This window comes from Guillardia theta, assembly GCF_000315625.1.
Source record: "Guillardia theta CCMP2712 unplaced genomic scaffold GUITHscaffold_52, whole genome shotgun sequence".
NCBI lineage: Eukaryota > Cryptophyceae > Pyrenomonadales > Geminigeraceae > Guillardia > Guillardia theta.
This window is the reverse complement of record NW_005434622.1, coordinates 430973-446563: the sequence shown is the minus strand read 5'-3', so window position 1 is coordinate 446563 and position 15591 is coordinate 430973. Positions and strand designations below refer to the sequence as shown.

Genomic DNA, 15591 nt, shown 5'->3' with positions numbered 1-15591 from the left:
TGCTTGCTATCTCACATCACTCCTCCACGCCCCTTCACGTTTTGCCATTTGGCAAGTTCGACATGTTCCCACCTCCCCCCACTTACCCATTATTAAATCAGTTTACTCAACTTGGAAAGTAGACAGTAGTGTCTGTAAACAGAGCCAATTTAAGTAAAACTTTATGGTACCTAGGCTACGCAATCCCTCAGCGCTTCCCGGTAATGATTGGGGCATGGTATGGCGCGAGCTGGGGTGTATGGAGGATGTACGGGGGGAGACTGCTGCCCTGTCTGGTGCCTCTGAACGAAAGAGTAATAGGAGCTTCATCCACAAGACCGTCTTCTCTACGAGGAGGCAGCTGCTCCGCCAAGATGTCAAGTGATGCTGGGTCGAACCACAAGGACCCGGTAGACCCGCTGGCAGTGATTCAAAAGCAGGTACGACACCACACTGTTCTAGACACTGAACATAACTACTTTGACATGCAGCTTGAGTTATACAATAAGAGAGATGCAGATGAGTTCATGACCTTGTTTGATCCTGACTGCCAGCTGCTCGACCTACAAACCGTAAGTTGGGAGCAATTTGCAGTTCTGTCATCTAATACTGAGATAATGATAGGGCAAGGAGCTCGCTAGAGGCCACGACCAGATTCGGGCTCGTTACATCGAAAGATTCAAGAGTCCAGTTTATTGCTCTTTGTACGGCAGACTTGCGATCGGAAAGGTTCTTTTATTTTCCTGAGCAGTCTGGCTGTTAATGAACGGATTTTCATAGGTCGTAGTTGATCGAGAGCATATCAGCGGACTACCGAATGGTGCAGAAGCAAACTGCATGGCTGTATACCAAGTCAACGAAAGAGGTCTCATACATAGAGTGCAATTTGTGTGGGAAGACATCAAGCCTTCCAAATAAAGGATTCGCATTTGAAGACGAGATAGGCAAGTGTTTTGGAAACATTCTGGAAGACATTTTGTCTGAAGCGATGTATTTACTGGACATGAGCAGACTAAGCGCGAGGCTTTCTTTTGATGTTGGGAACGTACAGTTTGTTGTAGGTGCTTTCCGCTTGACTCAGCAAGGTTCCGAGGGTTGCAGACAAGTTTTTGCTTGTGACGTGACTCCCCACGAATGACATCGACCATAACGCAAAAGCATCATTTTTTTCAGAGAAATGTCTACTTTATCCTTCTACAACTGGTTGAGACAGTGAATCTTGAAATTCACAAAATGTTTACCCATTACCACCTTTATGATATCAAAACAAGTATGTTATGATATCAAACAAGTATTCCCGACACTAGATATATCAATACAAAGCACTGTTCAGATTGAGTGCTTCGTCGTACAAATCGTGATACCTTACAAAGCACATTTCTACTATACGGCTTACAAAGAAGAGATTGACATCAATATATACGCCCTAAACAAGATTTTGGGCTGTAGCACATTCTTCACTGTTTGTCTCTGAATCATTCGAGTTCAAAAACCATGAAATCCACTCATTTTCAAGTGGAGGAATTGCCATATTCCATAAATTGTCCAAAGATTCATCGAAAGTGCGGTTTTGATTGTTTCTTTCCGTCTCGTTCTGACCCTCGTCCTCATTGGGCTCAAGAGTTGGTCCATAAGTAATAGGGTTTTCCCTTAGACCGCTTTCGTTTTGAATGGTATTAGAACTAACTCCAGTGGTTTCCTTCTGCAGTGCCAAACTTGTTTTGATCGAGCTCAGACTCTTGTAATGCGGTCGAAGCCTTGAATATGGCCATCGCAAAACACCCGCCCTTCTGCATGCAGCTTTCATCGCAGTCAATGATACGCCCTGCCGTGATGGTCAAAAATGCACGAAAGGTCCTGTTCAACGAGCAGCACCATGATTTGCGCTGCTTCGGATTGCCGAAGATGAAACAGACCTTGGATTTGCTCTGCAGTGAGCTGCAATCCCCGTTTCGGTCTTGCGCGGGAGTTGTTTACGTTCATCGTAGCAGTTTGGTTGTCAATGTTATTCATAGCACCTGGACTTGAAGTCACCAAACATAAAAACCAGAGTTGAATTGACATCGGGGTCGTCAGCTCACATTATTTCATGATATTGAATGAATTACTCAATGAAATTATCATCAACGAGGTTCCAGTTCAAAACAGTACCATTCAAACACCATCTTGCACCGTTCCATGTTTGCTTTCACTACACAAAGGAAAGGATGAGAAAGCAGGACCACAAAGGCAGACGAAGATGTTTGAGACAAGTTTGATGGAACGAAGGAGATGGCAGGTCAGGGACGGCAGTGATTCTGCTGGCAAGGTCTGCTGGCAGGGACAATAAAATGCGGCTCGTCGTTCATCTGCTGGCAGGACGTAGCTTACGAAGACAAGGGGCAATTTACCCCACCCCCCATTTCTACTGTACTTTAGACCTTGAGGGGTGGGGTTCTAACATGTCTCCAGTAACTTCGAAGGGGGAATCCAAGTTTGCCCTACGACCTCTGACCGCGTTCCCTCTTCACGACCCTGCTTATCTGGACCTCACCCCCCTTCTCCGTTATTCCTCCTCTAGCTGAGTAGGGTGGGGTACAACCTACGGATTTCCGGGTTCAGAAACTGATGACCGTGACTGAACCCCTCACTCCACCCCTCATCCGCCCAATACCGGGCCCACCCACCGGTACCCGGTCTTATGGGTCTCATCTCCTGACAGACTCGGTCTCTTGCTCCAGAGCCGTACTTCACTGAGTCACGTCCCCGCCGCCGGCAAGTTCACCGGCGCTGGTCACGGTCCGGACGGTCTGAGTGGGCCCGCCGGGGTGCCACAAAAAAAGTTACTAAGTTAGGGCCGTCACGGGACCCGGCCCGGCGCAGTCCGGCGACCGGCCCACGGCGCCGTACCGTACGGTCCCAGTGACGATCTAGCCACTTCAATTTACTCTAAGTCGCCGCGGCGCCGCCCGGGCCCTTTTCAACTTGAACTTGAGTAAAACTCTGTGATCCGATAGAAACATTCTGCGCGCTGTGTGGAGCTTATGAAAGGTGGCCGGAGTGTGCTATGCTGATATGCCGTCAGGAGCGCTTCTAAGAGGCAGGACAACACAACGAAAATCAGACAGCGATGTCTTGTTTGAAGTACAATCAGGTTACAGGTGGGGATGCTCAAAGTCTGACTAGCTCTCAAACTTCCACAAGCACGTGAAGGAATTCAGGATGGAAAATTCTTTGCCCAGAAAGTACAATTGGTTCATGCCCAACGTCTATGTCAGGCCATCGACAACTGCAAACAATTTCTGCTATCCTACTGAACGACAACAATTCTTCTCCCAACTGTTCCACCCTACGTCTGTGCCTCCCGTAGCCTCTTGCCCGAACACATTCAACCAGTACATTGTCGGCTCGCGCGATGTTGCTCTATTACATGCACGTCAATCTTTCCAGAACAATTCAATGATCTATCCTCTTCAAATTGCAAACATGCATCCAGATGGATCATTGCACTCAATCGCAGCCCCCGTGCACGAGACTCCTCGTGTTGTGAGAGCATGCCTTTCGCCAAGCAACCAGAGAAATTCAAACAAGTCTTTGTCGGTCCTGGCTCATCAGTTGAAAATTGCAACTCAAGTGATCTATGCATTTTACTTTTAAAACCAACTTAAAAACTGTTTGCAGGAAGATCTTCATGATAGAATAGAGCAATTTCGTTTGACTCACGCGTTCTTGATAAGGGAAGGCGCAAGCGAACAAGACCGCGCAGATGCTGTAAGAATTTGATTTCAAACTTAGGCGATTGACTAATTCCTTCATCAGCAAAAGTTGTGGAACAAGATGGGTGAAGCCGAAGAACTTCTGAAAGGTTCAAACTTTCATTCTGGTGCCAGGGCTGACTGATAATTTCTCGTTCAGAACTAGAGTTGGAGGATGGTTCAGCGTTGCCCAACAAATCACAGTCGACAGAAAAGTACACATACTGCCTCTAGTGGGGAATTGAATGCATTAGCATCACCTAAATGCTTCCCGTTCAAAGGGTCCCATGAAGGCCATGATAGCTTGATGGCAATTGATGATGTTTCCCAATGATAGCAATTGATGATGTTTCCAAATCATATGCAAAGAGATTCTCAACAACAATTCATACGCTTATCTTATGGAAGAATTTCTCTTTCATCGGAGGGAGCAGAGAAAGATATCATCGAAGCTGGTGTCGATAGCTCCAACGTCTCATTCACGTCTCGACGAGAACGCTTTTCAAACTCCACAGCACCACCTTCCATAGTGGCTTCTCTCTTCCCGCCGGAGTTGATGATCGTATCAAGGAGCATGACAACATGTTTAGATATTGGGCCCTCGAATTTGATATCTTTGACACTGGTATTTGATATCCAACTATCCATATGGCCAATTGAATGCCTGAGATTCAAATCCCGCATGACTATCTCGAAGTCTTCAAGTTCCAACTCATCACTGTGAACGACGAACAAAATATAAAGAGCTCCATCAGAAGTGAAAGAAGATGATTCCTTCACTACCTTGGCAAATTCGTGATAGATGACTTTCACATCTACTGTTAGGCTGATAGCTCTTTTGAGATCAATAGCAATCCCTGCAATAAGGCTTTTCAAAGAATATCCTTTGTCAAACATTGCAATCATCCACCCTGCATCAATCCACAACGAGTAAAGGATCGCGTTCCCGCTTTTCCGGCTACTGTCTGCACGTTGCGCTGAGTTGGTTTGCGCAGAAGTAATTTGCGAATTACCAAGAGCTTCTTTAGCAGCTATTCTGTTTTCTAATGCTTGATACATTCCTAGCGATGATTCATCCAATGCTTTAGTATCCTCTCTAGTTTCACGCCCATGAAGAATATTTTTCATTTGAGCTCGAAGTGCTTCTATCTCGCACGAACTTTTCTCCAACGCTGCTTGCATGATTTCGACCTGATGCAGTACTGCTGGAAGATCAATTTGAAAAGATGCTGTGCTCGCAAACGACGGCAAAGTAGAGATTTCAAACTTTTCAAGATCTTTTTCGTCTTCAAGATTGACCGAACGAGTCTTCGGAGTTTCAGATTCTTCAGAGAAGAATTCTGTATGACTACCAGCATCGCTGACCAGCTCGATTTCACAATGTTTGCTATCGACGACGTCTACAATCGTCAGAATGAACTTCATCATCTCAAAGTCATCACTCCTCAACTGCACGAGAAGATCAAGGCTGTATCTTGTTATGTTGATGAGAGAGCTCATCCATATCTCGATCCTGGGGTCTTCAAGTTTTGACTTGAGGTTATTACAAAGTATAACCAACAGAGATGTTAATCTTTCGAACCTCAAGCACAAATCTTCACCCGTACGATTCAAAAATGTATTTTGAAGAATTTGACTCTTCCAGACTTGGTTCATGTCCTTGCATTTTTCGAACTCTTGCATACCAGTCACATTGGAGATGATCGACTGCATCTTTGAAGATACTTCTTCACTCTTTCCTGCAAAGATATCGTTGAGACACAGAAATATATCCAACAATGCAAGGCTGCATCGTATATAGCTTTCTGAGTCGTCAATACTTTGTTCTTTGCTCTGCAGAAGTGCCTTCTTTAAACTATGCATAGTTGTTTTAAATTCATGTATCAATTTCTGCAAAGGCACAAATTAGAAACAGAGGGAGATAGTACATAGAAGCAGGGTGCGTTACCACAAAATCGCTTGATTCCATTAATCTAGTCGAATCCATCAGGATGTTTCCCAATTCCGACACGGGCATCATAGATCTGATGTTCTCAAGATGATTATCGTCTATATGAAGGAACAATAGTTCAAATTCTTCGTCAGGTGAGGTCTCATAAAGCATGGCCATCTGCTGTATGCTTTGAACAATTGGATACCGCTCTCCTTCACCGATGATGGCGACAATATGGTTATTCAATTTTTCAAGAATGGATCTTTGAATCGACCTTAAGTTGAAAAATGAAGCTTTCAGTGAGACTATCGAAAATTCCATAAACTTGACATGGCGTTGCTCTATCAAATTGATGAAATGAAAAATCCAGTTCTTCAACCAATCAAAGAATACGGTCTTGTGTTCCACAGTTTCGCTACTTTCCATGCATGAAGCTTCACTCGTGTTCACGCTCTTGGACTCAATCTCATTCATCGCTTTTTGACTCTGACTCGAAAAATCCTCAGCATCGAAAAACTCTGTGCGCTGTGACGATGACATAAAGCTTGTGTCTGTCATTTCTAGTCGACCTTGTATCGTTGCTGGAAGTCTCTCAGGGTTAACAAAAGTTTTGAGTTCACCGTAAGCATGCAAGAGGAGGTCACAGAAATGCTTCGATATTAGCAGCTTGGACAAGACAGCAAATTTTTCTGCAGTTTGGGATGAGAATTGGCCATTCTCATCCTCAAGTCTAATTGTTGCTGGATTTAGATCTGCACTCTTCAATGAAAGGCCGGTGTTGACCAGCAAATAGTATCGATGTGCCCGAAACATATCCATGATAATCTTTGATTCTGCTGTTTCATCGCTGAAGATGTCTGAGACCGTTTCATCCAACTCCGGGTCAACTCCAAGGCTTGTTTTTGAATGAGATTTAATCTGTTCTTTCTCGCTGCATGCCGCCTACAGGTATGGTCACCTCAACGCACGCAAGAAACCAAACGATGGATTACCTCCAGGGATAGCACCTTCAGCTTCAGTCCCTCGATCTCCTCCCTCATGTCCGTGATCGCTGTGTTGGCATGGTTCAACGTTTCTTGCAAGTGTCTGCATCGCAGCCTGAGCTTGCCGTTTTCGAGCTCCAAGTCGTCGGTGTCGTTCATGATGATCGCGAATGTTCTCTAATCTCGAGACTGCGGCTGCGCTGGTAGTAACAACAAGGCTCGATCCTCACACTTCTATTCCGCCATTGAAGCTTACCCAGGTGTCATACTGGCACAGCTGAACATCACATGGCATGCTGCTGTCTACATCAGCCGAGTCTTTCCGTAGCACGTCGCACCTTGTGCGCTCCTCTTCTATGCTCCTGCCATGCTTTCTCGCAGTTCATCCTCCGCTTCACCCCTCATTTTATTTCCAGTTCAGGCTCATCTCAACTTGTCAAGCGGCGGCGGCCCACCCGCTGAGTCCCGGTGACGCCCGGTTCTCAAAGTTTACTCAAAGTTAAGTTAAAGATCAGTACGAGGACAATCCGAGCGGGAGGAGACTCTTAGTCGACTCCGAGGAGCCTCAAACGCCGGGTAGGCCCGGGGGCCCGCGGTACCGTCCCACTTTGGCACAAGTATGATGATGAACGGCCGGAAAATTGAGCCGCAGCAACGCGGCTACCGTACTACTACGGTCCGCCGCAGCCCTCGGCGGAAGCCCGGCCTGCGGCCCGCGGGGGGCAGCGCCGGGCGCGGGGGCCGGTAGTCACTGAGTACGCGGCAGCCAGCCTCGGAGAAGAGAACTCCGAAACTGACGGTGCCGCAGCCCTCGGCGGAAGCCCGGCCTGCGGCCCGCGGGGGCCAGCGCCGGGCGCGGGGGCCGGTAGTCACTGAGTACGCGGCAGCCAGCCTCGCTGAGCGGCGTGACACAGGCTCGCCGGAGCGAGAACGGAACCCCTGAGTCCGGTCGGAGAGTCGGAGGCTCATCCTGCCGGCTGACTCAGTGAGCTGTACCGGCGGTCCCCCAAACACCTCAGCCGGGCACTGTCATAAACTGAGCCTCGGAGCTTGCCGCGGCCAATGCCTTCGCGCGGCCCGCGGGCCGGCGTCGGAGCGGCGTCGGATACTGCCACCACAGGAATTGCCCGGCGGCAACTTACAAGTTGGCTGCATCATCTCAGTCCTGTCCTGCACCATAGACTCAGAGTCGGAATCAACTTTCATGGCTTTTGGCGGCGGGACCGTACGACCGTCTGCCAGGCTGTGTCCGACGGTGATGAGGCTCAGTGTGACCGTGGGGTTTTAACTTAACTTTGAGTAAACTTCGAGTACAGAGCGGCCGCGGCAGTTTTTACCGCCGTTTAGTTAGGTTGAGTAAAAGGTTCCCCCCGGGTACTCTTTACTCAAAGTACTTTAGTAGCTATTTTTAGGGGCCGGGGACCAGTGGGGCCTATCGCTATGCTGCCGGTCATCGGCCATGCAGCAAGGAGAGGCAACGGAGCCGGAGGAGCCGGCATCCCGCAGGGTATGACGTCGCAGTCAGCAGCTCAACGCAAACAAGTCGGAAAGTCGTTTAAAGGGATGGAGAGCATCAGCCGTCGGAGCTCAGGAAGCCCTTCCCTCGGGCAGCGGTTGACCCCAAGCGATCGCTCTCACAAGTACACGAGACTCAAGGTGAGTCCCCTCAGTTGACCCAGAGAGACTCTGGTGGCAGCGGCAGAAGAGTGACGACTTGTTCAAGGAGCTGCTTGTGAACAACTTGTTGAAGGCGTACAACAAACAGGTGACTGCAGTGCAAATCTGTCTCCTTACCTCCACCTCTGTCAGTTGCCTCCACATCTGTCAACCTCTAACAACTGTTGTCAACCTCCTCTGATTTTCCATGAAGAATAAGTATGATAAAGACGGCGCCGTGTACCAATTTGCTGTAAGAGAAGTCGAAGGCCTGTTACACGATGGAAAGTACGTTCCATTCCTCGATGAAGCAATGAAGAGTTGATATGAACTGTTTAGGTTGAATGAGCACAAGCTCAATGAATTAAGGCGGCGATTTGAGCAAGGTGACATTATATCTTCCTTGCATCAGAAGGTCAAAGGCAATGACGCCGAAGATACACAAGGTGAGTTGGTTTCAATGATGCTCAGTCCCTCCGATGTTCAAATGCATATCACAGCACATCGCAAAGACATCGAGAGAATTGAAAGCTCCATGAAGCAGGAGCATGCGGAGCAACAGGGAGAAATGTTGAACCCTTCCATTATGCCGCAGGAGATCAAAGCAGCAAAGGGGTTCGATCAGAACAGCATTGAATATGATAACAATGGCGAGCTAGAGAACATCGCCAACACCACGAACTCGGTCTTGAGCAAGAAAGCCAGGTGAGGACATTGAGCCACTGCTGCACGTCCTGATGAAAAAGTTCCAAGGAAATCGGACCCGTGGTCGATGATCACGTTGTACAACGACGTAGAATTCATGGAACAAGAGAAGAAAAGAAAGGAAAAGGAACGACTCGATAAAATACGCAGAAGACAAGAGCTTCAAGCGCAGGTTGGTGTTCATTTGCCGACGGAATTATTCCAGATCACACTGCTATACAGATGCAAGCAAGACAACAACAGAAAGATCAAGAAAAAGCTGAATACTTCGAGCTGGGTAAAAGCATCATGCAGAATTACCGCGATTGGAAACAGGAGATGAAAGAAGGCGATTTGATGAAGCAGAAACGAATTCTTCAGGAAAAATTGGAAGAAGAGAAAGTTCTAAAGGAATCTATTGAACAAAAGAAGATCAGAGCCTTGCAAGAAAAGAGAGAAGAGCAGGCGATGTTGGAGGAGCACAAGAGACAACTTGAGTTGGAACGCCAAGAGCAAGATAGAAGAATTAGGGAAAAGGCAGCTGAATATCAGGTTCCACTTCAACCATTGATGGGCTGGTCATATTTCTACCTGGTGACTGTGCGCGTTTTTTATTTACAGAGGATGCTTCGAGAGAAAGACGTCATTCTTGAACGGAAACGAGAAGCCAAAGAGCGGGAAAGACAAGAGAACCTGAGATTATTCCAGATGCAATTGGTGTGCTGCAACCCTGCGAAGTTTTAGTCTTATTTACTTGAATGCAGGAGATGAGTGAAAAGCAAGAGATGGAGCGTATGAAGCAAGAGAAGGTATCTCTTACTTTGCCAAATGAAGTACCAACACATGTCAACAAAGATCCGACAAGAGAGACTCAAGAAAGCAGAGAGGATGGCTGGAGAGCTCAACAATCGAGCTGCGGAAATGGATCATGAACTTGAAATGAGAATTCAAAAAGCACAAGAAGAATTCAGGTGTGATCTCAAATTTTCTCCCCCAGCTGTCAATCCCTGCATTCACCTTGGGACCCTTCCAGGAACAAAGAAATTGAACGAGAAAATGCCCAAAAGCTTAAGAAAAAAAATCTCGAGCAAGAGACTCAGCGAGCTCTCGATGCGCAAGTGAGACCATTTCAAGTGAAAGAGGTTGACGATAATGACTTGGATGGCAGCTGAAAGAGAAGGAGGTCCAGAAACAAATTGAGGAGGAAGAGCGAAAGCGCATTGCCCAACAGTACCAGAGAGAAGCGCACGAGTTTGGAGAGCAGCAGCAGTTGGCTTATCAGGTCTAAAATGACAGCAAGTCATGCGTGAGAAGAAAAAATGATGCCGAGTATCAGGAAAAGCTGCAGAAGAGGCGGAAGATCAAAGAAGATTTAGGGCAACAGCTCCAGATAAAGGTGAAACATGGCACCTCCAGCCATTGATGCCTCACCCTGCTGATGATTCCAGGCTAAACAAGAACGGGATGTCATCATGAGCAAAGCTGAGCTGAAGATCAATTCAGATCTTTTGAGGAAAGTTGTCGAGAAATTGCCGACATCAGAAGTTCCTACACAGATCGTAGAGAGTTTGAATGAGTCGCAAGGTAAGTTTGCACGAGTCACAAAACATTTCCCATGCTGACTACAAGGTATCAGCCGAAGGGGCAGACCCACGGAACGAATGGGAGTGAAGTAACTTTTGACGTTCGCAAGTCTAATCGAGAATTTTATTGCACTAAATTGTTGAAATGGTGGTATTGGCAGAATGTCATGTCTAATGGACTTTACTTGTGCTCGCGAGCCGACGCTAGCTGACTTGTTTCCCAAGGCAGACTGTTTCGTTGGTCCTCCCAGATACTCTCTCGCGCATCATTGCCCAGCCGCTTGTAGAGAGCATTTGCACCCTCATTCGAGAACTTCTGGTCCTCATCTCCCTCTCTGGTTTCTCCCCAAGCGCCTTCCGGCAGCTTGTCCAAGTCTTTCTTTATCAGGTCCTTGATCGAGTCCCATTTCCTCTTGCACGCGCTTGTTTCCCACTTCCCCTCGCATCCAGTCACGGCACCCCACTGCGCCTTTCCATGCACAAGCTGCCACACAAGATCATCAGAGATTCGCAATTGCCGATCCGCCTTCATGGAAGCAATGGCGTTCTCCATCTGGACTTTCTTGTACACATCGACGCTGGACTTCTTCTTGTTTTTGCCGTAGTAAGTGATCCCTCGCACATCGCCGCCAAACACCAAACGCAGCACTTCATTGGCATTCCCTCCAGCTTTGATCACTGCGAACTTAAGCCAGTCACTGAGAAGTTTCGCCTTCTGAGTTTCATATTCTTTCTTATCGATCACTCCATTCTTGTAAACCATCTGAAGGTCATGGATGGAGTTGACAAACCTCACATCATTCTCCGGCAATGTTGGCACCGCCAGCTTCTCCCTGTGATTCGCTATGGCGGCGAGATAATTCTCAGTCGTCATGTTGGTCCCAGTTGTCTTCATCACGATCGATCGAGCCATCCTCGTGACGTACTTGGAAACTTGTGCGTGAACTCGCGCTCTGATTCTCATCAGGAGAGGCGCCATGAGATGTGCCCTCAGCTGCTCCTTCTCTGGAAGCGTGAGAGCATGCTTGCTTGCTATGGCCTCTACTGCCCGTTCCACTCGTGCTCTCGCCTCCATGTCCAGATCTTGAATGATCGGCCTTTCGAGAGCCCCGACGATGGGTTCAAGCATAGTGTTGTCCCTGGTGTCCAAGCTCTCGGCCCACTGGAGAGCTTCACTCAGGTATGAAGGCTCGAGCATTTTCACCAGGTCGACAAGTTGTGTTTCAAACTGTTCTTGCCCATTCTCGATCTCATGAAGATATCCCTTTTGAAGACGGAGGGGTTCGTACTCAACATGAGATCCTCGCTCCGCAATGCGGGCATGAGAGACAGCTCTGTCGTAGCTCTGCTGGTCTTGAGCAGTCCAGTCCAACACCTGGTGTTGTCGATGCCAAGCTGCATTTTGACGCGCAACTGCTGTTTCGGGCTTGATAGGAACTGAGATGGGATCGGCCGCAGTGGCTGCAGACATGAACAGGCGGTCGGTTCAACTTCCTTCCTCTCGACTCCACGGCTGGCTGCCCAACCGATGAAGGGCCTTTGGCCAGTGGATTTACAGACGACCGCACCGCAGGAGCCTCGTGCACAGGAGCTCGCTTCGAATCCAACGCCATCTTCGTTGCAGTCTGGACAGCAGGAGAGCTCAGGGAAGTCTCTTTCGACTTCTGTGCAACGTTACTCTTCAGGGGATGTTGATGTTCGACCTTGGAGAAAGCGTTGTCCAGCTTTCTCTTCAGTTTGTTGATCTCAGCCTGAAGTGTCGGTTCATGTCGCTTCGCTTCCAGAGCACTCCTTGGAGTGGAGTGCAAAACAACAGCAGCAAGAATCAAAATCGCTATGGCAGATGTAGCGATAATTGCTGCTAGCGGCTGCAAAATTCATCACATCATGATAGGATTTTTCTTGGTAAACAATCGAGACTTACCGATGTACGAGGCATTGCTTCAGGCTTGGGTCAGCAGATCTGCTTCCCAACCTTGCCAACTATCAACAATGTTCAGGCATAACAGCAACCAGTTTCACTTGTCCCGGAGATGGTTGCTTTCCTTGGACATCACTAACTTATGCAATGGTGGAAAGTCCACATACAACAATACAACTTTCTATACACTCGAATCTGTCGACTTGTATCACCTCCCTCCCTGACCGTGTACCAGGGTCTTAACATTAGCTGTATTTCTGCACGCTTCGATAAGCCTGTCGATAGCTAAGGCTCGTTGTGACTGACATGGTTTGCCTAATTTTCTCCTGCTTGCTTTGCTATAGAGTGCGTGAGACATCTCTCCCATCTCTCCTTACTTTCATTTCCCACATCTCTCTCTCGTTCCCTTCCCTCGCACCCAACACCCTCTGCTTCTCCTGCATCCCCGCGGCTCTTCGCGGTGCCCTCAGAGGACGCTGAGGCGGGGTGCAAGAGCATTTGATTCAAATTAGGATCACAGGACAAGTGCCGGACACTGATCTGTGAAAGAGCATGCTCTGATGACTCAAGTCCGCCTCACTTATATTTAATAGTCAAGTCAATCACAGCTTTCATTTGAATAGGAGTTTTGTGATCATCTGTTGGGCAGTGAAAGTTTCTGAGGCCGGGTGTTGCTTTTATTTTTACAGTCTATCTACAAGTGTTTTAAAAAGAGAGGACAAAAAAGAATCTTTTAAAACTATCTTTTTGCCCACGTGCTTTCCATCAGTGGCATTTGGATGGTCACGGAGTCTGTACCACCCCTCAATTGAACCTTCTTTTACGTTTATTTCCCACCCTCCCTTCTCCTACCCACCCGTCTCCCATCTGTAACTTGCACCCAGTTCCAAGGTAGGAGGGTGCACAATGTGTCTACCCCCTATCACCTCACTAGCTAAAGTGGGGTAGGGTGGATTTCAAGACTAATAGAGGCCGCTGACATGAAAAAAGTTTTCAAGGATACAATATGTTGTAAACAAATCCCTTCAAACGAGATGATTTCAGAAGTTCGGCAGGAGCAAAAAGGAGTCAAACTCATGTCCTTTGGTCTATTGGTCACGGGGAAGAACCAAAATAAAAACAAATATAAATATGTAAATATACTATATTTTTATGATGCTGATTTGGGACATCAACTAACGGCTCATAATCGAACAGAAATCGTTTCGATTTACCCTTTCAAGAAGACAGCTCTTTCCTTTTGGGTTTACCACCCCCCCTAATTGTTGTATCGATGGGCGCATCTGGGACTTGCTTTCGATTGAGTATGATCACTCCCTCCCCATGATTTGCTATCTAGCGACTCAATAGATTCTCATAGTTGCTTTACCCTGGCGGGGTCCTTCCATCATGGCTACCACCCCCGTCGATTTGAGACCATCCGTACGTGCCGTGACGAGATCTTGAGAATTTTTGGTCGAGACCACCGTCTCTTCAACAACCCCTCCTTTTCCCCAGACCTACCCCCTGTATTGGCCCGAGCACCTCACATCCCTCCGACCCTTCCGCCGTTCACATCCTCTGCTTTTCAACCGCAATCCGTGTGCCGCTACCTCAGGACGTTCATCATCTTGCAAATTAAAGAGCAGCTGTTCTCTGCCTCCTCGACTCTGCTCAGCTTGCCAAAATCGGAAAGATTGCGTACTCTCTTGATCCACTGTGGAAGACAGGACCAAAATTACATCTCTGATTCAAGATGCAACATCGCAGACATTCTTGTCCAGATGTGCTTTTGATTCATTCTTCTTGTTCTGTGGTGAAGCACACGCGCGATGATGCTACTTTTTCCTCCGCATCTCACAGGAAAGATTTCATGCCGACTCCGGCACTTAGTGAAGTTTCCCATCACAAATGGGAGCGATTTCGAGGAATTGCAAACAAGGTCTATGCAGCATCCAACTTCATTACAAAAACTTCTCAAAAATCAGAAGTCTTGTTTCACAAACTCATGACAATTAATTTCTCCGCAATCGATGTGAATGGCAATTTGACCTTGAACGGAAGCCATAAACCAATTGATTTGCATTGCCGAATTCCGAACAAATCTTCGATTGATGAGGGGGGGAACTTTGTTCAACCTACTGATTCTGATGTTCGTTACAAGGAGTTCACATTTGGCCATCTGTAATGATTGGATGCTTTTCTATGTAAACTATTCTGGAATTACATTTTATATCCTTGATTTTCTCTATTTTCTACTGCTCAACACTTCTGTGTACATCCGCATCTCATTTTATCAAGGCGCTCGCGCTTTACAACATGTTGTAGACATACGAGTTTCCATCGCGATTGAAGAAAACGCATGCACGAATCACAAAACATGCCTGTTGTTAGATAGATAAATATAGTTTATCTATCATGAGGTAGCAACATAGAGATCCAGAGGGAGGTATCACTAGACATATTTTCAACAGAGCTTGTCTCTTCTGGCAACAATTTGATCAACACCTACTGAATACACAAGAGAATGTGAGCAATACAAAGAATTAGAAATGTTGGATTCGTGCGCATACAAAGGTCAGCCTAATGTCTGATCTGAACATTCCGATGTTCACTAAAGTCTAGAAATTGATTACATGAAACAAATGCTGGAAAATGCCTTTTAACGCCCAAACATAGGGTGATAAGCGACGCAGCTTATGGTCAAGAGTCATCAACTCAGCTACAGTAAGCAAACACTTTCGAACGGAGAAGACGTATGGTGTTCTGAGGAAGCCTGCTATCATCCCTGTGTAGCAGCTTTTGTTCCCTCAAGTAATTCGCTCTTCAGGTCCGCTTCATGCTGATCACCCCAGAATTCGCTCTCTCGATTCCCTCCCCCTCAGTGCTTTACTCAATCCTCCGCTCCGATTCTCTTCACACCCCAGTATCATATTCCAAACACTTTTCTCCCTATTCCTCCCCTCTGCACATTCTCATTTCGTCTTGACCTCTTGTTCCTTCGCATCAACATTCTCTTGTTCTCTTCAACCCCCCAACCCCTTCCCCTCCCCGCTCGTCATCTCCAACCTTGCGCTATCTCGTTTTACAATGTTCTTCTGACCTCCTGATTGTCTTCCTATCTCTTCTTCTTCCCTTT

At 47.2% G+C, this 15591-nt stretch overlaps 5 protein-coding genes across 5 annotated transcripts; 3 read left to right on the top strand and 2 right to left on the bottom strand.

Moving 5' to 3' along the window:
• Positions 1-464: 464 nt before the first annotated feature.
• Positions 465-897, top strand: GUITHDRAFT_73934 (hypothetical protein; the record flags this gene model as incomplete). The annotated part of the gene is made up of 3 exons (XM_005829484.1): positions 465-551; positions 604-708; positions 760-897. 3 exons carry the CDS (start codon positions 465-467, stop codon positions 895-897), a joined length of 330 nt encoding a protein of 109 aa, XP_005829541.1.
• Positions 898-1661: 764 nt separating this feature from the next.
• Positions 1662-1962, bottom strand: GUITHDRAFT_111535 (hypothetical protein; the record flags this gene model as incomplete). Its single annotated transcript, XM_005829483.1, has 2 exons — positions 1662-1804; positions 1896-1962. 2 exons carry the CDS (start codon positions 1960-1962, stop codon positions 1662-1664), a joined length of 210 nt encoding a protein of 69 aa, XP_005829540.1.
• A 2070-nt stretch (positions 1963-4032) lies between these two features.
• GUITHDRAFT_153562 (hypothetical protein) lies at positions 4033-4721 on the bottom strand. Its single transcript, XM_005829482.1, has one exon. It carries the CDS (start codon positions 4608-4610, stop codon positions 4113-4115), a length of 498 nt encoding a protein of 165 aa, XP_005829539.1. The 5' UTR covers positions 4611-4721; the 3' UTR covers positions 4033-4112.
• A 4575-nt stretch (positions 4722-9296) lies between these two features.
• On the top strand, positions 9297-11315 carry GUITHDRAFT_164122 (hypothetical protein). The gene is made up of 9 exons (XM_005829481.1): positions 9297-9521; positions 9591-9686; positions 9734-9778; positions 9825-9940; positions 10003-10087; positions 10138-10251; positions 10306-10365; positions 10418-10553; positions 10606-11315. The coding sequence occupies exons 1-9, from the start codon at positions 9309-9311 to the stop codon at positions 10638-10640; spliced, it is 900 nt and encodes a 299-aa protein (XP_005829538.1). The 5' UTR covers positions 9297-9308; the 3' UTR covers positions 10641-11315.
• Positions 11316-14068: 2753 nt separating this feature from the next.
• On the top strand, positions 14069-14694 carry GUITHDRAFT_153561 (hypothetical protein). Its single transcript, XM_005829480.1, has one exon. It carries the CDS (start codon positions 14326-14328, stop codon positions 14638-14640), a length of 315 nt encoding a protein of 104 aa, XP_005829537.1. The 5' UTR covers positions 14069-14325; the 3' UTR covers positions 14641-14694.
• Positions 14695-15591: the final 897 nt, after the last annotated feature.